Source organism: Micropterus dolomieu, linkage group LG05 (assembly GCF_021292245.1).
Source record: "Micropterus dolomieu isolate WLL.071019.BEF.003 ecotype Adirondacks linkage group LG05, ASM2129224v1, whole genome shotgun sequence".
Classification (NCBI taxonomy): Eukaryota; Metazoa; Chordata; class Actinopteri; order Centrarchiformes; family Centrarchidae; genus Micropterus; species Micropterus dolomieu.
In genome coordinates this window covers 18,132,228-18,155,267 of record NC_060154.1, presented here as the reverse complement: position 1 = coordinate 18,155,267, position 23,040 = coordinate 18,132,228, and the positions used below count along the sequence as shown (strand labels likewise).

General features: G+C 39.6%; 2 protein-coding genes across 3 annotated transcripts in view; both read right to left on the bottom strand.

Annotated features, from left to right (window-relative positions):
- Nucleotides 1–23,040, bottom strand: part of faf1 (Fas (TNFRSF6) associated factor 1) — a 1,021,784-nt gene that overhangs the window by 55,264 nt on the left and 943,480 nt on the right. The gene's annotated exons all lie outside the window — the stretch shown is intronic.
- On the bottom strand, nt 4,183–20,597 carry rnf11b (ring finger protein 11b). Of its 2 annotated transcripts, XM_046048889.1 has the most exons (4): nt 20,017–20,597; nt 12,919–12,957; nt 8,004–8,173; nt 4,183–6,867 (listed from the first exon to the last, which is right to left on the bottom strand). In XM_046048889.1, the coding sequence occupies exons 1-4, from the start codon at nt 20,137–20,139 to the stop codon at nt 6,696–6,698; spliced, it is 504 nt and encodes a 167-aa protein (XP_045904845.1). In that variant the 5' UTR covers nt 20,140–20,597; the 3' UTR covers nt 4,183–6,695. The 2 variants fall into 2 exon arrangements, with proteins under 2 accessions (XP_045904845.1, XP_045904846.1); XM_046048890.1 differs by lacking the exon at nt 12,919–12,957 and having other exon boundaries at nt 20,017–20,591.

Here is a 23,040-nt window from a genome sequence, read left to right as displayed (position 1 = left end):
CTGTCTCACCCACACAGGTCAAAGTCTGGATAGGTCACAACTCTGCCCTGGGGTTATGTGTGTGTGTGTGTGTGTGTGTGTGTGTGTGTGTGTGTGTGTGTGTGTGTGTTTTAATATTGTTTAGTATGTGCAGGCCAGAGATTGTCTCTTTCTGGAAAATAAGTGTTACATCCGGCTTGCGTCAGGTTAGAAATAGCCGCTGTTCAGCATGGCTATTTCTATGTGAATGCACTTTGTTTGCATGTTGATTATTTTTCATATAGCTATTTCTGTTTAATACAATTATTTTACTTTTTTTTATCTACATGAAGGTATCGCTAAAACCACTTTACAATATCATAGGCTACTTGCTGCCTAGCCTACTAATGTTGTCTGTATCTTTTGACATGTAGGCCTAACCATGTAACCAACCAAACCACTTTCTTTGATATGAAGGGCGCTGCATATGATTTGCCTTGTCCATTAGCTCAGGCACCCAATACAATATGATTCTTCCTAAATCATCAATGAACATAATCTTCACAACGTAGATAATTGCTGTGGCCATAAAACGGGCCAGCCCACTAAATGAAGTTGGCTAAGCATATATAGGCCTATAGATGGCGACCTGTGTGCTGCGCGTAAGCCTAACAGAGCTCTCTCCCTATGCTTCTCAAAAATGATTGTTTCCTAGACAAATAACAAATGGTAACCTGCTGAGTGAAATCCAAGATCGGTTTCACCGGCGACATTCTATTTAATGAATTCACCATAGTGCATTGCTATGAAACAAAAAGCAACAAATGCGAATTAGAGAAAATAAATCATTTCCATCAGACAAAAGCCATGCTCCGCGCAAGGAGAGGATTCAGTTAATAGGCTATATTAGAATCAATACAGTGATCAGCTTACTTAGATGTTTATACAGTGTGTAGCAAAAAATTTTTCTGCATAAACTAATTACATTTTGTTTACGCCGTTAATGGAAAGTGAAAGTAGGCTATTTCTGCCGTCTTGTGAGAGGGCGATGCAGGCTGCTTTCCATCACGGCCACCAGCGGCATAGTGTGCACTTACTGGATTTGAGTTATATTAGTAGAACAACCAAACCTTCGATTTAAAAAGGTATTTGCCTGATTTTCTAAATGTTTCCATCTGCCCAGCTCATTAATATCTGGCACAAGCGCACGTCTATCCGCAAGGGAGACCGGAGCTCTCCTCTAACCGCGCGCACACAGGTTGAATGACAGCTCATTTCGGTTAATGCAGCAAAATGTTGATGGATAGGCTAGTTGTTAACTAAACTCGTTGGAACGAAGGTATGAAGTGCAAATGTAGCCAAGTTAAAAGTAGATTACTGGCCCAAATCAATAGGCCTACATACTCGAGTAAAGAATACAGACTTTAGAAAGGAAAAGTTACGGTTCCAAAAAAAAGTTTATACTCATTTGCGTTAGGCTATTTGTAAGGAGTTACTACCCACCTTTGACTGTTTGTTAATATAAAGTTTCCTTTTCACTGCTGATTGTCCTGCCCAAAAATCGAAGTGTCATTGAAACTTCATATAAGTTAATTGTGCGCAAAATGTGAATGTTATGCTCTTTAGAACAGGTTTAGAGCGAGGGAGAATCTTATCCTTTGGTCCTCTGTTCAAATATTAAACTATAAAGATCATTTTTATCGCCAAGGCTCCGCGTAAAGCGCCGCGGTGAAGTTAGTTTATAGTTGGATGCAGTAGGGCGGTTTGCTCTCCTCCCTACTCTCAGGCTTAACCACTGCGTTTACTTAGGGACCATCTGTAAATAACTGTTTAAATGACACAATACCAATGTTCTTTCAACACTTTCATAATGACTCGCCCGTATTAGTGAAAATTTTCTATACAAAACTTAAACTCAGTTGTTGTAATGTAACACACCCATTTTGATTTCTAGTGTGTAATTCATTTATTTTTCATAGGCCTATATTTTATAGAAAATAATTTTCCAATAGCCTCAAGTTAATGTGACCTAGTGACACTAAATTAATAACACTGCAAACAGGGGGAAATAGGACACATATATTAGATTGTAGTGCTTCTGCTGTTTTACACAAATATTTTGATAGAGAATTTGTGACATTGTTCATGAGCCTCCATGTAATGTGCCCAGTTACTCCAAATCACCATACACTGGAAAAATAGGACACAACCTCTTGACACTGGATTTTATTTTATTATCAGTGCAGCAGTACATTTGGTATTGATTTGGAGTTACATTACATGGAAGCTATTGAAAAAAACTAATGAACTTTCTATAATAATAATAATAGAAGAACCACTAAAATCCAATAAGAAGAAGTGTCAGCATAGTGATAATTTAGTATTGGTTTGGCATCTTGGCAGTTTTTGTTGTTTGTTTGTTTTTTTTTTAAATACCAGAAATGATTGCTACAGTGGTCCAAAAACAACACACCTCTTCACAGTACATTTTGTTATTGATTTGGAGTCACTAGGTCCTATTACATGGAAGCTATTGGGAAAAAATGCCATTATTTTTATGATCAATCAATTTAAAGTGTGCGTTGGTGCAGAAGTGAAGCAGGTATTTTTGCTTGTGGTTGCATTTTATACAATGTGACACCATCTAAGTATGCATATGGCCATAGCTAAGTGATGAGGAGAGGAATGAGTAAGTGATGAAGACTCCTTGAAGAAACGGCATTTGACTGATACTGTCAGAAAAGCCTGAAGCTTTTGTGATCAGGATAACGAACATTAACCAAATGCTGCTTTAAAAAAATTATGTGAGTTGATGAATTATGCATACATATGTAAGGTTATTACAATATCCGAGAATGTACATGCACCTCAACAATTTGACTTGTAGTGTGAGATGTTTTGTCCTGTAGATAAATAACATATTGTTCTAGTATTCACAGAGTCCAGAAGATCTGTCAGTTGTTAACACTTTGGCTACATTGAACACACGGAGCGCATGCGCCGAGCAATGTTACACCTGCAGCGCACGTCTCTGCTGGGTTAGGGCAAAATAAGACGGTGAGCTTTCTTGTTGGGATTGTGTCTTCAGTCTTTAGACCCAGTAGTTTGTGTAAAACGGGAAAAATAAATGCCCACAGGGTACCCAAGACACCAAAGTAGAAGCCCTGTTTGATAGCCTACAATAAAATATAGACACTTTAATAACTTAAAATAATTTCTCTGTAACAGGGCCGCGCACACCTAGCGTAAAAAATGCATTAAAAATAAAATACTGTTTTTAAAGCGGATTTCCGTGGCTCATACCAAGACCTGGTGTTCACAGTGGAAGCGTAATGTTGCAGCAGCCGCTTCGCAAACGGTACTCATAATTTAGTGCTCAAGGTAGCCAAGGGGTAACGAACATGTCTATTTGTGTAAAAAAACAAACAAACAAATAAAAGCACATTATTCCCTTTCTATTGTCCACAGAAGAAATAAAACAAACCCAATGTTATGTTCTGTTGCAATGTCTATTTATTATTTGCCTGTAGTATGCACACTTATGCTTACAAACAAGGAAAAGTCTAACAAGCACCCTTACACAAACATACACCATTCACATATGAACAAACCTTGATGTTCAATCCTGCACTTGAGAGAAAATCCACCCTAAAACGGCACATACTTTATATAATTCCTGTGAGTTTTAACATTTTAAATTGGTCTCTCCCGAGAATCAAAGTCATAGCCAAAGCTCTATCTGGCCTCTGATTAAGCAAGATTTTGTGCAGCCGTTTCATTGTTAGAATGTCAGGCCATCAGTGTTGACGCCCATGAGTCATTTTCCGGGGATGTGAGCATATAATGGGAAAATCTATTTGGCTACATGAGCTCAAAAACATCTCTTAAGTTAGCCAGGGTGTCACAGAAGCAGCTTCACAAAGTGCCACGCTGCCAGTCTTCACATGAATCAGGAGATGTGGGTTGTATTCTTAGACACAGAATATTTTCTGAGGAACTATGGCAGATACAAACAGCCCCCCCCCCACACACACACACACACACACACTGGTATAACTTTGGTTATCCCCCAAAATCCCAAGCATCGAAAGTCCCTAGCCTTGATTAGGTCCAGACTGTGATCAAAAATCTGCCAACTCTGCAAAAAGCAGTGAAAACTGTGCAATTTCACAGGAATCCTCAGGAAGAGAGCCAGGTGACGAGACATAAATCCAAACATCCCAATACAATGACAATTTATTTATTCATTTTGTGACAGACGATTTTCTCGACAGCTTTTGTAGTCTTCATGACATGACATGTACAATGACAGCTCAGCAGCAGCATTTCCTGTCTGAACTGTCTGTATAATTACCCCTCCCCCTCATTTTTCTTTAGTTAGCTCTGCTCCATATATTAGCAGCTGATACCTACTCTCATTAGCATGTAACCTAAGGCCATGAAGCTCCACCTTACTGATGGAGGACAATGTACAACATAAAGAATTATGTAGATTAAAGTACTGTGCAAAAATTAAGGTGCTAACTGCCCCCCCGTATTTCTCAAACATACACAAAGAGGCCATGAAGCCTAGTACAAACAAACACACACACACACACACAGATCACTAAAGGCAAGACTGTGTTGGATCTGTATCATGACCATAAATAATAATGATCATTTTCTGCATAATTCAAAGTCTTACCGACTCACTTACAGGCCAAAGTTAGCAGGGAAAGGGAAAATATAACTGAACAATTGTACTTCTTTGTGCTTAAACTGGGTGACTTTGGGGATATACATTTTAAAATGTGGTGAGGAGATCATTTACATTGTAAGTTGAAGATTGAAGTTCATGTTAACAAAACAAAATGGACAGAAATATAACTCAGAATACCTACTGTAGTCAGCATTGTATAACAGCTGATTCTGACTGCATCAGGTTAATAAGCGTCCTCAGTCAAATTCACTGACACACAAGCCCACAAGAATCATTCTCCATCATCAGTGTCCTGATAGCGTCACCTGCCAGCATTAACCGTTTCCTTTGTGAGTGTTTGCTTTAGATCTGGTTTTATGAACTGACACGAAAACAGGATGCTGAATGCTGAAGTGATGTTTACATATGCAAACACATTCAGTGAGCCCAACCTTGTGTATGTTTGGAATTCTGTCCTTACAGGATTTGGACACTCACAGGGGCACCAAATGTAGGATTAATTAAGTAGTTTGGTTAATGTCACCAGTAATAAATTATGTTTCCACTCCTGGTCCACAGAGACAGTGGTTATAAGAATGTAGGTAAAGCAAATCACGAATGCATATGGTCAACTCTTGTCAAAAGTCTGATTAAGAAGTGCAAATATCTATGATTGGTATCATTGGTTTGTTAACTGGTGCTGCTTGTGCTTTGGCCAATAATTTGAGATCTTACTATGACTGAAAAAGTCATGAGGAGTCAATAGCTTGACAGCAACAGTATACCAGCTATCCATCAGATTAGTGACTAAAGCACATACTGTTTTTACTTTTGCCATTCCTTTGTTGTTGGTAAACAATGAGTCAACAAAGCCCTTATGCTGACTGACAAAACAAACACACAACAGATTTCACAAAACCACAGGTCAGTCGATCAATCCACCGACCAATCTTATTTTTCTCATAAAAGATCTATTCACATAGACAACTTCAGGCCCGAGTGGAAGCCTGCGGTATGTCTGCAGAATATATAAGATGTTCATAGTCTTAAGTCCAACGTCCATCTGTAGCAGTCTTTGCAGCAGATATGACTCTGCAATATGACTGTCCATGTGGAGCCACATCAAAGCATCTGGCAGATGTTCTGAGAAGCATTTCTTCTGCTTTGTCTTGCAATGTGACATTATAGTAACCAGGCTTCAGCAGTCCATGAAAACACAATCTGCAGCCTGATGATGGTGGTCAGATGTCCTCTCTCCTCTGGTCTGTCTGAGGTTCATTGCAATGATAGGGAGCAAATAAAGAAAGTGTGTGACTGGGCACACTTGTGTGTATTCTTGTATATGAAAGCGGATCTTGAAATGGTTTCTTAATCATATCAGTTAACCGTCACCCATTCCCTTTGACTTCCCTTTACAGTTACAGCAACATCCCCCATTGTCAGTTCCCGTCTTTTACTCCTTTCTCCAATCCATCTGCTTCCTGCTTGTCCTTAACACTAACATTCTGTTCATTCCTGCAATCCTGTCCAGCAGGCCAACTGAGGAACTTGTGGGCACACACATACACATACAGTCCCCTCCAAAAGTATTGGAACGGTAAGGCAAATTCATTTGTTTTTGTTGTTCACTGAAGACATTTGAGTTTAAGATCATTTGGGTTTAAGTGATATGTCCTAAGTTGTATAACACATCTAGATGTGAAGCTGAAATTCTGAACTCTTGTCTCATGCTCATCTTTTGATCTTAAACCCAAATGTCTCCAGTGAACAACAGAAACAAAGTAATTTGCCTTACTGTTCCAATACTTTTGGAGTGGACTGTGTGCATGCATGCGTGCCCACACACACACACTCACACATACACACAGTTCATCCTAAATCATTGACATTGTCACTGTATTATATCACCACTTTACTAATCCAGGATACAGGTTACCAAGATGGAAGTTGTGTGCGTGTCCACTTGTGTGCATATTGTACATATATATTTATGTGTGTGTGTTTGTGTTCAGTCTGGTCCACAGGTGCCTGTGGGCATATATGTTTATGTGTGTTTGTGTCAGTTGGTCTCGTAGGAGGAAAGCAGGGCGGCGTCGACAGGCTCCATGCAGGAGGGGCAGGTGAAGGATCTCATCAGCCAGTCATCTATACAGTCCATGTGGTAGATGTGCATGCAGGGCAGGAACCGGATGGGGTCTCCATAAACAAAGTCCATCATACAGATGACACACCTGTGTAGGTAAACACAGATACTCTGTATTTCCAATCAATTCAATATTACATTTTGTTAGGGATTGGATTAGGGCTGTGAATCTCTAGACACCTCACGATTAGATCCCGATTCAGCTACACTGCAATCATAAAACGATTATTGAAGCATCAAAATGTTTTATTTGTGTACATTTTTTTACCCCTCATTTTGTGACTCTGTGCAACTCTAAATTAATGATTTGGAACAATCCATAATTAAAATAAACAGATGAATTTAGAATTTACTTCCATTATCTTTTAGTTTAGATAGACAACTTGTATTAGGGTTGTAAAATGCAGATAATATAACACAAATAATAATAACTTAACAGTGGCATTGTCCATAATTCTTAGTGTAAAAGCTAAGGTACTCAAATACTGGCATATTGTAAATAAGAAAAAAAAAAAAAAAAAAAGAAAATCAGTAAGGCTCAAACATTAGACTGTGACCCTTAATTCCTGATCTGCAGCTTGCATGTGTTTATACAGAGCAGGCACAACGGACTAAAGCGCACACTTGAAGGCTCATTGTAATGGGGCTTAAACACTATGACCATATATGCTTTAATTTGGTATTCCGTACGACATACAGTATACACTCTATAGCATACACTCTTTGCCATTTGGTTTTAACCTTTACCATTTGCAAAAGTAACTTTTAACATGTTCTAAACGTGCGTAATACTATAATATGTTATAGAATATGTAATACATGCACTTACATTACTGTAAAATGCAGTAACAATATCATAAAAATATCTCTTTATTACAACAGTGCATACACAATAATTACAACAGCAAGTTGTGTGGAAAATTTAAGTTAAGTTAAAATCCATAGGTGGTTGTGTGGTTACATTAAATTTTCTGCCTACTAAAAAAAAAGCAGACATTGTTTGAATGAAATAATTTCAGAAACTATGCAATTGATTCAATTTTAATCCTGATCTTAGACCATGAATTTAAATGTTTCTATTAAAAACATCTTTAAATAGTAACAAACACCCTGCTTAAACACAGATTACTGCGGTGAAGCAGTGTCTCTCCTCACTGTCTTAGCCTGCTGCTCTAAAAAGAGAACTTCCAATGCTTATTCTGACCACCCAGGGTTTCTACTCACTCTCTGATCTTCTTCTCAGAGCCGTCCCGCCCTGGGTCGTACACGCCCTTTGGGAGGTGCTGGATGAGTCCGATCCGCTGGGCAATGCGGACCTGCTCCTCCTCTGTCAGCTGAGTGGCCAGTCGGGCTTGGCTGGGTGTTGGGTGGTAGACAGGCACATGGATCTGCTCCTGCAGAACAAAGGGAGAGCAGTTCACACCGGCTTTATGGAGAAATTTAAAAAGTTAGTTTTCAGAGTTGGTTGGAGGTTTAGTTTGGCAGGAAATATGTTAAGAGGACTCTGAAGATACAGTGTGGACTAATATTCTTGTTTAATAAGACTTGTACAGCAAATCTCTCCCCACCCTTAATTCTTCCATTGTGAGAGGATATTCTAACAAAAGCAGAAGATGTTGTTCTTGATATTACTTTCGGTGGAAGTCAAGCCGGGTCTAGCAGATGAACCACAAGCTTATGAAACTTTCTTTTGATTATGGCACAAACATGTTCCTACTAACTGGGACATAACCGTTCATTTCAACACTGTGAGAAGGAATAATGGCACCCTTTGCTAATACAAAATACTGGTAAGCATTAGTATTTAAATCCCTCACCGTGAAGGGTGGCTTTCACTTTGGCTCACAACACAATGAAAGTATTCAGTTGACTGTAAGAGTTTCACAATCCAGCACACATTCTTTGTTTTAATATGTTATTATCTGTCTCATAAAGAAGGCCTCCAGGACCGAAACGCTTACACTAACTATAGTCAATCACTGAGGTAATCAATGATTCATTTCTAGCCAACAATATTTCTGGCCATGTTGTGGGATTATGATCGCAGGCAGCAGGTGGTAGTGTTTCCCCACGCCTTGTCCTAACAGTCGCTGCAGCAGAAAGCTGTGTACTGTAGCTTCAGCGTTGGTGTCATACTGATTTATTAAACAGGGTTAGTAGAACAATTTCACTTGACTTTGATTTAATCACTGCAGGTCAGAAGTCTGCCTTCAGTTTGAACCAAGTTAAACTGAATGTGGAAAGCGAGTCGAGAGTCTATCAGTATGTCTGTTAGCATTGTTTTACATATACAAGTAGAAGTTCAATGTAACATCACATCACAGTGATTAACAGGGGTTCTTTTACTGTACATTACACTGTAAGTATTATTATTACATATGTAACTGAAATAATGACATCTAACAAGCACAGCATCACACTTGCAACACAAAAAACTGCAATAATAAAAATAGAACTTAAGCACTTCAGCAAAAATAGTTTCTCAAATGCGAGGAGTTATTGCTTTTCTCTGTCTTGTATGACAGTAAACTGAATATCTTTGGGTTTTAGCCCAGTTGACAGTCGCAACGAGACATCTGTAGCATCTGTCTCAGGGGCACTGTGGTGGACTTTTTAAACTATTTTCAGAAAACCAGTAATTGAGAAAGTGATCTGCAAATTAATCAATAGTGAAAATAACTGTTAACCCTTAAAACACCAAAGCGGCAGGACCTTCAAACCACAGCTCGCATACTTTCATTTCCTGCAAAAACAGAATACCACATATGACCTGGGAAATAATTAATGCTTTTTAAGACAGACAGATGGATCTACACAGTCTTAACTGTTCTAGTGCGATCCTCCTTTACATCTCTGTATGTGATAAAGTCAATATATTTGAAAGTTAAATACAATAGCAAACAGTTTACATAAATTCAGGGGAGAATAGGTACGCATACATTTCCTCTACAGTTTCTCTCATGTACTGCCGTCATGTGTACGCATCTTCCTCTTGTCTAAACTTCTCTAAGAACTTTTATTCACTCAACTCACTTCGCGGTCAATGACTGTGCGTCTTCCTTCCCTCTCTTCCTCCCTCTATCCTTGTGCATTCTTATACACTCACTACAGTGTCTTGTGGTTTGAGTACTAGTTCCTCCTCTCCTGCCCACTGACTCCCTTCTCCTCCTCCCTCAGCGTGCCAAACCTTCATGTCAAGCAAATGAAAGGATCCAACAGCCAGGTCATGGATTGGACTAAGTCCACTCTAATGCCATTAAGTGAGCTCCTTCATTATCTACCTGTATATCCACACTCCAGAAAGGACCTTTTGACACAAAGCACCATACATTTTACAGAATGCAGCTGGAGATGCAGAGTTGGACTGCGCCCTCTAATAAACATTTATCGCACAACATTGTGTTAACCAGCCACCTCCCTTTCTGCACAAAATAGCAAGTCCGGTTACGACCGTGCTAAAGCTTGGTGTTGGGCCAAGTGGTAGGCACGAGGCTTGAGTCACTCTCCCTTTTCTTCTCATTTTTTGGCTGAATAGCAGTAGGAGGGGTTTATAAGTTCATTAGTTAACAAGAAAGGGTTGAGGAAAGGTTACATTTTGACTTCACATGCATTATGAAGACTTGGCTTTAAATGCTTGTGTAAATATCGTATGCCATTTTTTGCACTTTATTTATTTGCAACTAAAAATAATATATTTCTGTTGACTGGTTGTGATACACAACCCAGATAACTCTTACAGCGCCCTGCTGTGTTTACATACAGCTATAGTATACTAGTAAAGCTATAGCTAGGGGTAGGGCTGGGTGATATGAGCAAAAATGTTATCACGATAAAAAAACTCATACAATTCAATAATTATGAAAACAAATGTCAAATTAAAGGCATATTTTTGCTCCTGAATGAAAGCTGAAGAAACCAGATGTTTAATTGAGGGTTTATTATTTATGGTCAGAATGTGACAAGCACTTGCCAAACAGTGGATCACTTAAATAAAAATGTTCAGTCCCTTTTCCTAAACAAAATAAATATCTTAATAGAACAATAAGTGCTAATTCATTCATGATTCAAATTAATTAAATCAAACATTTATTAAACATTTGTTATATTGTTATGGAGGAAAATTATATCTTGATAATTATCATTATTGTTTTATTGCCTAGGCCCTAGCTAGGGGTGTGCGATACTGACAAAAAATGATTTAATAATATAATTATATAATAATAATATTTTGTCGATAATGATTATTTGACAGATATTTGGCATTGTTCAAAAGTGTGTTTGTAAAAGTCAAATATTGTACTAGCTCGCTCTTGTTAATAGGATATTAATTGTTGCTTACTAATGACATTAATGGAAACAGGTCTTACACACACACACACACACACACACACACAGCTGACATCAAACAGTGCAGGTATGAGTAAACCATTTCCTCTGTCGCTATATTAGCCCTGAGTTCTGTCTGTAGCTGTTGTCTTAGTTGTTTCACTGTTGGCTGGTTTAGGTCTGTTATGGGCAGCTGACTCCCAAAGCATTCGCTATTCTTGATATTCTGTGCGGTGGTTAGTTCGTGGTCATTAATGGCAACCGATTTTCGGCATAGTGTACAGATTGATGTCTTTTGAGCAACGTCCGTGTTTTCAAAGCCTAACCATCTGTGGTTGATCCACATCTAGCAATTCAATCTAATGATCTAGATCGGCTTGTTTAACTCTAAATGTACTGCATGCGTGATGCAGAGAATGTGCAAACAGGTGTTTGGTTTTTTTGCCTGAGTGACATAGCCTACTGGACAATGTTTGCTCACACATCGTTAAAACAACAACAACAACAATTAAGATATTATCGTAGACGATTGGTATTGCACACCACTAGCTATAGCCATTTACTGGCTACTGAATAACTCCACTCTTGATTTACACACTAATGACCTGTTCAGTGACCATAACTTGACAATGCTGTCATGTAAAAATAAGCAGCAATTTTAGTCTTAAGATATATTTTTTTTAATTGAATGGGGCGCTCCACTGATTTTACACATCAGTTTGTCATGTGGAACACCACTGTCGTATAATGTCTTCTGTGTCTCTAAAGGGATCTTTCCTAAGGGTTGTCTCAGCTTGGGTATGGGACTTGAATTGCAACGCAAAGTGCCGTTGTCCGGCAAGGTGCTGTGCTGCCACATTCCAGGTGGATTACTTTGTAATTAATATAGTGTATTTCACGTTTTTACCTTGCGATCATCGCAACGAGTATTAAAAACTGTTGTGTGAGTTTTGCCATTGATAAGCCTTTAAACACATTAAACTGGAGAAAACTGGACTTCCTGGATCGTATTTCATGGTCTGAAATTCTCAATATTACCTTCAAACAAGCTCCCACCAACGCAGCTCCCTTCTCTGGTTTTAACACATTGCTGCCTAAGTAAAGCATTGTATTTAGGCTATTAAATTAAAGCTGAGATTCTGAAGCCTGTTTGAGCAGCTTATGTCTCTTTTCTTAGATTGTTTCACTTTGTTGTAGATGTGCAGTCAAAATGTCATCAACTGACAGTAATGTGAATATGAATATGATGATATTATCTCCCTAAATTATGAAATAAGAATAAGGGACGACGCTAGAATAATTAAGCAGACGAATGTGACCTGAATACCTGGAGTATGCAGAGCAGTGTAGTAGATACAATAATGACCTTAACAGTTGAACTTTAATTCTTTTTAAGTTCAAAGGCTTTCATACAAAACATGCAGAGCAAAGATGAACATGCTAGCTAACAGCCAGGCTTTCTGCACCACAGCATTTAAAGCCATGAGTCAGCACAACTTTAGTAGTTGAGGCTGTCTGCTGCTCCCCTGACAGCCACTCCTTTCGTCCATGTCAAAAAGCTACAGATGGGGCCTCAGAGGGGGGCCAGCAGCTGTACTGTGTGTGTGTGTGTGTGTGTGTGTGTGTGTGTGTGTGTGTGTGTGTGTGTGTGTGTGTGTGTGTGTGTTAGGGAGGTTAACTGTGCATTGGTCAGCAGTGTAAATGTTGACTGCCAACGGTGAGCATTAATGAATATAAGACTATAGACAACAAGGAAAGAGAGCAGATGCAAAGAGTTAAAGTGAAACAAAGATAGAGAAAAGGTGGTATTTACCCTAGCTCTTCCGTCAGCCATCACTAAATGAAAGAAATTCTGAAAACACAAGAGTGGGAAAATGACAGAGGCACTCTCAGCCCACATGTTCAATAAAAGGCAACAGCTTTAGCCTCAAGAGCACACACATGCTAGTGGTGGGCGATATGGCCCTAAAATAATTTCAATACATTCAGGGTATTTCTACGATAATGATATTCTTGACGATATGAGAAAATACTGAAAAATACTTTTGGTTTAGAGCTGTTGACATTAAACACGTGGGTATGACACGGTCACAGTTTGGTTAGGTTTAGGAAAACATCATGGTTTGGGTTAAAATAAGCACATTACACCAGTCACGTGACACACATCACGTGACTTCACATGTGACGGAACTCATGTTAATCACGTGACGGAAGTCAGTAACACTATTTAACTTAAAAATTAAATTAACTCAACATTTACTTGGTTTCACATGGGACTCAAACACCGTTCTCCTGCGTGTAAGTCCTGGTTTGGTTTGACCCATCCATCCACCCTATCCACCTCCTTACGTGTACTTTCTCTGTCTTTATGCACACACAGATCTATATTGATATAATTAACATTGTCACCACACTGATGACTGCTGCAGACAGATTTGGTGTTTGTCTTGACTCACTGGGGAACAGCAATGTGTTGGAAAATGACGTGAGAGCAGAAGAGTTCTGAATATGCTCACAGGCTGCCTAATGAATGGATTTTTAATCTTATTTTGCAGACATGACTGACTGGACTGCCAAAAATTTCACTTCAAAGTCTCTTCATCATTTTTGAAATGCCCATTGCAGTGTACTCCACAGGTAGCAAGGTTTCACAACAGGAAAAAAAATAACATTCATACCACTCCTATAGCGAAGCCCACTTAACACTGACCAGAATTCTAGCTAACCACAGCCACTGTTCTCTGTGAATGAGGAGCAGGATACATTTTTGGGTGGGGTATCACTATAAACCTCACAGGAATGCCTTCACAGGGGAAATATAGTGCTTCATACTAAGTGTTTTCCTCCTGTACCTCCCAGAGATCGGGTCACCTCGATGGCTATTTAAAATTATAATATGCAAAAACTTTAACTGTTCTTCTGTATTCTGGGAATATTACTGCTTTATTCCCACTCAAACCATGTAACATTTATAAAAAGAGCTGAGATGGCAGACTGCTACAACAGGAAAACAATTTCAAACCACAGCTGTGCAGACATAATGCCGGCATACCAAAGCAGTCAGAGCATTTAAGGGCTAATGTGTATGTGGGATAGAGACTGCAGACAGGCAGCATGATGACTGGGCATAATCCTGTTTTGAACACATGCTTAGTGATAAGGCATTATAAGTATGAAATTGTGATGTCTTGGTTTTTGTCAATCATAATCCAGCACAGGGAATATCTACTTGCTGTATCTTTTGTGAAACCTGTTTCAATATGCACTTAAGGTGAAGAAACACCAAAAAACATTAAGCGTTCATGGGCTCTTTAATCTTAGCCCTCTGTCTAGGGACTGCAAAGTCACAAAATCTTGGAACAAGACCTGCTGACACCTGCACACAATACAGGCAAACACCCACTCCGTTGAGCACACAAATGTGTACACCCAACAATGACAACAATGGGAGGAGAAGGATGGACATTAGCATCACAGGATGTATTTGTTGAAGTGATAATGGGACAGGCCGCCGGCGTGATGATAACAGTACGTGTGTACCGCATTACTTCATCTGGTACCTGGTAAAGAAAGAAGTTGATGTCGTTGATGAAGGTAAGTTAATAACAGTATTAACCCTAGTATTTACACATAAATATCACACAAAGCCTTTACTGTAGCAACACAAAAACATAATGAAAATATCTATAATATATATTGGTGGAAAAGGGAAAAGTGCATTTAGAGGAAACAAAGTTAAGTAAATAATAAAAATATAATACTATATTTTCATTTATTTTACAAATTTACCAGCAACCATAAGCTAATAATGCCAGAGAAGCATCAGTCAATAAAAACAAGTATCAGGGCAGTTATGGCAGTCTGTACCACACTATATATACCCTTAACAGCCTTTCACTTAGTTACGCAACTGTAATATAATGACCAAAACCATCCTGCCCCCTCTGATCACACGAGCCAGGACTGCCAACTGTCTCTGTGAGGAGTCATGGAGAGACAACAGAGTTATTTGAGTCCTTGAGGTGAGTGCTTAGGAACAGCAACCACTATGTGGCTGTGTGTCAGCCAAAGCCCACAGACTATGTCACTGACCTGCAGCACAATAGCTTGTTTGTCAGCACCGCCTCCCCCACCCCCCAAATGTTTCTGTTACCATATTAGGACAAGTAAGTAAGTTGGTAATCTGTTACAAGGGTCTCTCTGATGGGGTGTTTCGTTGCCTTACAAGGCTAAAAACAAACCCTATATCTGACTTAAGTCATACCTGTGGTGAAGTGTGGAAGTCCTGCCTTCCCTTACTGTAGCATACCCTACAAGAATAACCATTTGATTGGAAGATCCGGCAGAACACAGCAGCAAAAATCAGCCACGCCCGAGTTTAGTTCATTTGGTCCGAGAAAAGAAATTATACGTTACTGCCTATGGTTCTTGTTCACACTGAAATATTACAAATGAACCCGAGAGCTGTCATACATACATCATACCAACCATCAGGTAAATCACTGACTGAAAAGTTTTGGCGCCTGCCATCATGCATCATCAGGCTACATGGACTAACGTGGGGAAATCACATTCCTATGACTGATATCATGTCACGCTGCGCTTCACTGAACCTTAGAGTATGGGTTTATTTACACTGAACTAAATTATAAACGCAACAGTTTAGTTTTTACCCGCATTCATCATGAGCTGGACTCAAAGATCTGTCAGTATCTGGTGTGACCACCATTTGCCTCACACAGTCCAACACATCTCCTTCACATAGAGTTGATCAGGTTGTTGTAGTCTGTGGAATGTTGGTCCACTCCTCTTGAATGGCTGTGCGAAGTTGCAGTCAGGTCGACACCCCGATGAGGACGGCGAGCATGCAGGTGACCTTTCCTGAGACGGTTCCGGACAGTTTTTGCACAAATTCTTTGGTTATGCAAATAGATTGTTGCTGCATGGCTGGTCTCAGACCCCCCCCCAGGTATTTGACATGTTTTTGATCCATTTTTACCCTCTACGCCTCACATTCACACAAATGTGTATTAAGAAAGACCAAGTTCAGCTACATGCAAACACACAAACAGTAAATCTTTAAGTCTGCAAGGTGTTCCAGCCAATATGGTTTGGCCATAAAACTAGCTGACAGTAGCATAAAGGCCTTTGTGCCAAACTGAATGTGATGAATAAAAACTCCTGTCACTGTTCCCATCTCTGAGGCTTACGAGGGAGACAGGGGCATTACAAGCCATACTAGGAGGCCAAATGCAAACACACAGGGGTGCCTTATCTCTTGTAACCCTGCTCCACAGCGACGACTCAGCACTCCTCTCACCAGCTGCTTTCCAAATGACCACACAACACGTTTTATACAACACACACACACACACACACACACTTCACAATATGTGGAGCACAAATAGAACCGCACCTCCCTCTGCTTTTTAGCCTCCACAAATCATACGAAACAAACACGAACAGAACTCACACACACACACACTCTCTCACTTCGCATCATTTTGACCAGACATTAAATGGTCCACTAGCCTAAGTGGTTGGCTCAGAGGGCTGATCTCATTCACTTAGCTTTCAACATCCATCCATCCATCCACCCTTCATCGCATACTTTGTCTATGACTACAATGTCTATATGGCATGCAATATTCTGATAGTACACTAAGACAATGCCAAATCAACTTTGATCTCAAACAAGGTGGCAGCAGTTGTAAGCACAATTAAACTAAGACGTAAAGAGTACTCTATTGTGTCATATTGTTAAAGGGAATTTTAGACATGATTAAACTATGACTCAGTCATAGGTGGTATAGGGCTCAGTGGTCGATGACTGTCAGCCATCGACTATGACATCGTCCATGTCATCGGCCAACCCTACGTCAAAGTATTAGCAAAAAAAAGGATTCTATGAGTAAATGAGAAAGAACTTAATCAAAATATTATCTGACTTAGAGTAAGGTCAACATTCAGATCGTAAAAGGTTTCTGTGAATAGTCTCCACATGCGACCCTTTGTTTGTTTGACCTCTGACTTAAGTTGGCCTTGAGCCCAGCAGATGCCAGTCTGTGCACTGCCTCTTTTCAGCCAGGAAATTATTCAGCGGCACCAAATGCAGTGTCTGGCTGGGTAGTGGACAGACTCAGTTGCAGATGCTGGAATTCAGCGTCCTCCAATTCACCGCTGAATGTGGATTCCCAGGAAACAAGGTCTGATCGTTGTGTCAACGTGACAGACGAACTCAAGTAGCACCAGATGTTTGCAACCCTCAGGGTGAGCGTCTGAAGAGTGGCATAGTTAAACTGTGCTACGTGCACAGTACATGTGTTTGGATGTGTCTAGGTTGGATACAACGGTTTTACATTTTTAACTAGTGTTAATATGGAGACTACAGTTACTGAAAAGCAGTTTTACTTTTATACCTCTGTCAACAACACAAACCAGCTATTACCATATGTTTGGGTCTGGATCAGGGCCCATATATAAAATATAGAAGACCCCAGAATGCAGCACTTGAAATACAAATGTTATTTTATTAAATAAATTATATCAGATTAATGATTCTATGATTTTATTGTAATTCCAGTGCAATGACTGCTTTTTAAATATACTTTATGAAAAATTCCTTTTCATTCTAATTTGTCACTAGACAAGTAGACAAAAATCATGTTTTTTGGCTGTAAAAACCATGCCAGGGTTGGCTCCACATCATTTTCTGTAACCTAAGTCCAGCCACAGCAAATGTTGCCTTTGCTTTGGATTTCCTGCATCATGTTTTTCACCATGACTAGCAAACCTCACCCTCTGGGAAACACAGACCTTCAATACAGTAAGTAAGTTGGCATTTGTACCCAGGCCCGGACTCGACAGCTTTTAAGAAAACGGCAAATTCAATTTCAAATCTAACATAGTGGAGCCTTTAGTCCTTCTTCTAACACACACACCAATGTGTGTCAAGCTGAACCGCGAGCACACAAAAAAAATGAGTGCTGTGTTCTCGGCCAGAGTTCAGATGGTGAAGGTGCTGATTACTATGGTCACCAGGGAGAAAAGAGCTGGCAGGTCTGAAAGAGCTCTTTATAAGTAGGTTTTAACTAGTTAGTTAACCGTCTTGTGAAACTCTTTCGGTATAAACAAAGTGCACACAGATTTTCTCAACACAACTGAAAAGCTTAGGTAGAGCTCCTCCGAAGAAAGCAATGTTTGTGTTTTTTTCTTACACCATTACTCATCTAGGATACCAGAGCTGGCTCCTTTGGTCTAATTACAGACATGACATACTTGTAATAACCTGAACATAATGCACAACAAGGATTCCCGGTCCTGTTCGGATATTATCTTTGACTGACTCTAATTAAGACCCTCTGTGAGTGACATTACACTGATTAGAAATGACAAAGATTATGAAAGTGTCTAGTCTCTGTGATTTTATCTGGAGTTAGCATGAACTGACCTAGCCCCAGTTTGTGCCTCTCATGTATAAGCAGACAGTAACTATTAACTGGAAATATGAAATGCCATTATTTGAAGATGAAGTTGAAACTGTTTTAAGGATGATTTGTGGCCCCTTCAGTGCACCATTTGTCACCCAAAGGCAACAACAAGCCTCTGTTATATCTATATATATTTATCTATATTTTCAATGCTTTTTTATTGTTAGTAGGACATGGTCATTGTTGGTTTTGGTCTTTTAAAGAAATGATTTGATAACAGTAAAGAAACACCATAATGAGATCTAAAAGCAACCAAAAAATATCATTGACCCAACTCATAACTGGCCAACATGCATGGTAGTAGAGGGTTAGAAGAGGAGATCTACTGGTCATACAATGTATATGTTGAAAGTTAATTAGATCTTCAAAGGGGAAACCTGTGTTTAATCTGATATACTTACATCTATCTTCAAATTCATTTAATAAAATCTAGTTAAACGATTATCAACATCAAATTTTGCTTTTCAACTGACAATGAGTCATATTAGGGACAATTTTGCAATTGGTTACTGGATACTGAATCTAAAATACAGAATTAAGTAGCTTTCTACAATAACACATCTCACGCTGTACTGACCTGAGCTCACCTTTAGTTTGTCATGCTTTAAAAACACTTATCTTAAATCTACAGACAAGGCTTGGCTTAACCCAGTAACAGGCAAACACTCTGCCAAGGCCTTACATAATGCACACCAGCCCTTTCTTAACATAAAAAAACACACAAGAGGAGGGTAACACCATGAATCATATTTACAGCAACAACATGGTCTGTTCGTAGATGTCTAATTCAGGAAATAAGGACACCAGACAAACAAAGTTGCTGTGCTGGAGGGGATCCGTGAAAGAAGCAGCTGAGAAAGTAATGAGAGTCACTCTTGCCCAAAACTACAAAACTCCCTCTTTATTGGAGAACTGTGGTTTGTTTCAGTCCCATTAAATTATAGTTCTGTTGGAATTGAACTGCAGTACAGGCCATAATGGATGTCTGTGTGTCTTAGCTCATCTCCACTTAATATTAGAATATGAGCCAAAACTACATGCTCCAGTGTGTCTGAATGAAGACTAAGGAAGGATGAATCATAATATGTCTTGGAAATGGTAGACAGAAACAAGACCTTCAGATAGAACAAAGAGGATTAGTGTCAAAGCCATGAAGGGACGGGGTCAGTCGGCTGGGTTGCTGTCCAAGGGTGACGTTGGATCTGTAAAAGCTGATCTAGCCTCAAATATTGTTTGATAAACAGTTTCTTTGTGTCGTCTCCTTTGCTGTCCGCGCCGAAACGCAGAAAATTAGCAAACCGGGTCGGACCTGCCACACATCACACATTATATCTAGGTATTTAATGATTTTGGTTAACATTATGAGAAAAACACAAATGCTTGCTGGTCATGTTTTGGTCCAAACAGTTGGTCAAAGTTACCTGATAAGGGGGCGGTGGTTCCTGGTCGGGGTCAGCACCGTCTCCGTAGCTGGCCCGGTCCGACTGAGATTCATGTAGCAAAGAAATATCATCCGAGGTCGGAGATTTCAGACAGTTTCCCATCTCCTTCCTCTTCGATGAACTCTCCCCTCGGTCTGTATCGCTTTACTAACGTTAAACTGCGGGGTCTCAAGGGCCACTCACACAGATAATAATGTCAGTGGACAAGAGGGCGTTTTTCCATACACAGCTGATGAATCTCCTCTCCCAGTCGACGGGAGGGCTGCTCAGTTCAACAACAACAAAACATCCCTCAGCTAGCAGCTAGCCACACAAAGAGCTAGCCTGCTAACACCAGCTAGCACTCGCAGGGGAGCATCTACTCGGGTGGCTACAAAGTCACGACTGAAAGAACCTCACAGAATCTTATATCTGCAGACAGAGACACGCGAGGGAAATGATGATATCCCTCATTTAAAGCGACAAACCTAAGGACAGTTTTCCTGACTGACGCAAACGTATCGGGGCTGTCAGGGACTTTCCAGTTTGCAGCTGCCGACCAACGACAAAAGGTGGTGATGTAGCGACACGAAGCACCGCCCCGTCGGAGAAAGGCCCAATGAGCTTTCAGTTGCACCCAGGAAGCTTTTACCCTCAGCCAATCACATTCGCGATCACATTGCCTTTTACTAAAAACGTAAACACAGGGCTAAAATCAAGACATTAGTCTTTGTTAATACAATTTCAGGACAGTTTTGCTATGACCAGTGCTGGCCTCAACATATTACATGATAACCCAGTAATTCACGATTGTGTTACTGGTCAATTTAAGTCCTCTTTGTGTATTTTCAATTGAATGTGATTATATGATATTCCAACACCTTTTGTATTTTTTATTTTATTGATGACTTTACTGTCTAGTGGATCCTTATACTGTAAATAATACCACTTTGTACTGTACACATTGCATTTTGAGGTTCTGTATGTGGTGCACAAAGGACAAAAAAGACAAAATGGGATGTGTTTTTCAGTTGCTTATCATTATTTCATCTTAAATTACAATAGAAACATTCATTATGTACAGGAATGTCATTTTGCTCAGCGGTGGCCATGCCCAGTAAAATATGCTGATTGTAAACATCACAATACCACAGAAAAATAAGCTAAATTAATTACTAGAAAACAAAATATGATGTTATTGGAATATTCACGACTGATGCTGTTAAAACACCATTAAGATTACATTTCCTCCACCATTTAAAAACATTGAAACTGACTCCTAGTCATCTTGAATCCCAGACCTTAGTCTAATCATGAATAAATCAGCACTGCTCTAATTGCAACACTTGAGACACCATCTGAGTTTCTAGGTTTTGGACGCTGTTGCTGGGACACAACCCTTCAAATAACCTCACCACCAACACAATTAGAAGTGACCCCTTTCTTTCTTATCATTTCAGTCCTTAAGTATTTGTTCATGTACAAATTATTATGTGACACAGGGTCGTTGTTATGGTGTTCAAGTCCTTCTATAGATGGTATCAAGCGTAGCTGATTTAAGAGCAGCAGAGGATGTTCACAATGCAGAAAGACTGTGGTGGTTCCCATTCAGAGTTTCATCACTCACTAAAGATGCAACAGGCGGACAAGCACGCAGTCCTTCACAGCTCAGCGTGAATGGCCTGTTTGTTCAAGCTCAAGTACTGTTGGAGCCTGTCCCACACACAAGGAGGAGAAAAGGAGGGAGTCTGCCTTTCTAAAAGACACATACATCTGTCCTCTTAAAACAGGACAATTTGTGTAAAAGGTGCCATTTACAGTATAGAAATGTAAAGAACAACTCTCACTGCAACTCAATTTTTTTTACTCTAGAGAGTTTGCATGGCTGGCTGATTTACATTGCTCTGTGCAAACGCAATTCCATGTAATCGTAAATGCATTTATTGCAGATTTGACCATTTCTTCAGAAGGAGACTGAAATTATAACACATGAATAAATTTGTGTCTTTCAAGCTTTCAACAGGTTTCAAAAAAAGGAAGGAAAGAAAAGAAACAGCAAAACAGTCCTTCTGAGAATCTAGACACTGATGACCTGTCAACCAAAATGTATCAAATGACACAGTAAAAATGTCCTTATGGACTCTATGGTGAGTTGCATGATGTGATATATAGCTGATATCAAACTATGTCAACACATAATTATGTGTCATTCCCCATCTACTCAAGTCATGTAATCAATAACCTCTAATTTACATTAAATAAAAATAAGTGGGAGAGCGTTGTAGAAACCAGGTCAAATGCCGCTGCTGACCAGGTGGAGATGGTGTCAGTAATTATATGGGGGTTGTTTGGTACTCTGGTTCCATCTGATCCAACCCTACCCTGAACTGGGTACATTATTATCCTGGTGTAGAAGTGAAGGTAATTTGCAGTATACAGGTGCTGGTCATATAACTAGAATATCATCAAAAAGTTGATTTATTTCAGTAATTCCATTCAAAAAGTGAAACTTGTATAATGTATACATTCATTCCACACAGACTGATATATTTCAAGTGTTCATTCCTTTTAATTTTGATGATTATAACTGACAACTAATGAAAACCCCAAAATCAGTATCTCCCCGAAAATTAGAATATTGTGAAAAGGTTCAATATTGAAGACACCTGGTGCAACACTCTAATCAGCTAATTAACTCAAAACACCAACACAATCTACACAATCATGGGGGAGTCCAAAAGACGACCACTGACACCTTGCACAAGGAGGGCAAGACACAAAAGGTCATTGCTAAAGAGGCTGGCTGTTTACAGAGCTCTGTGTCCAAGCACATTAATAGAGAGGCGAAGGGAAGGAAAAGATGTGGTAGAAAAAAGTGTACATGCAATAGGGATAACCGCACCCTGGAGAGGATTGTGAAACAAAACCCATTCAAAAATGTGGGGGAGATTCACAAAGAGTGGACTGCAGCTGGAGTCAGTGCTTCAAGAACCACCACGCACAGACGTATGCAAGACATGGGTT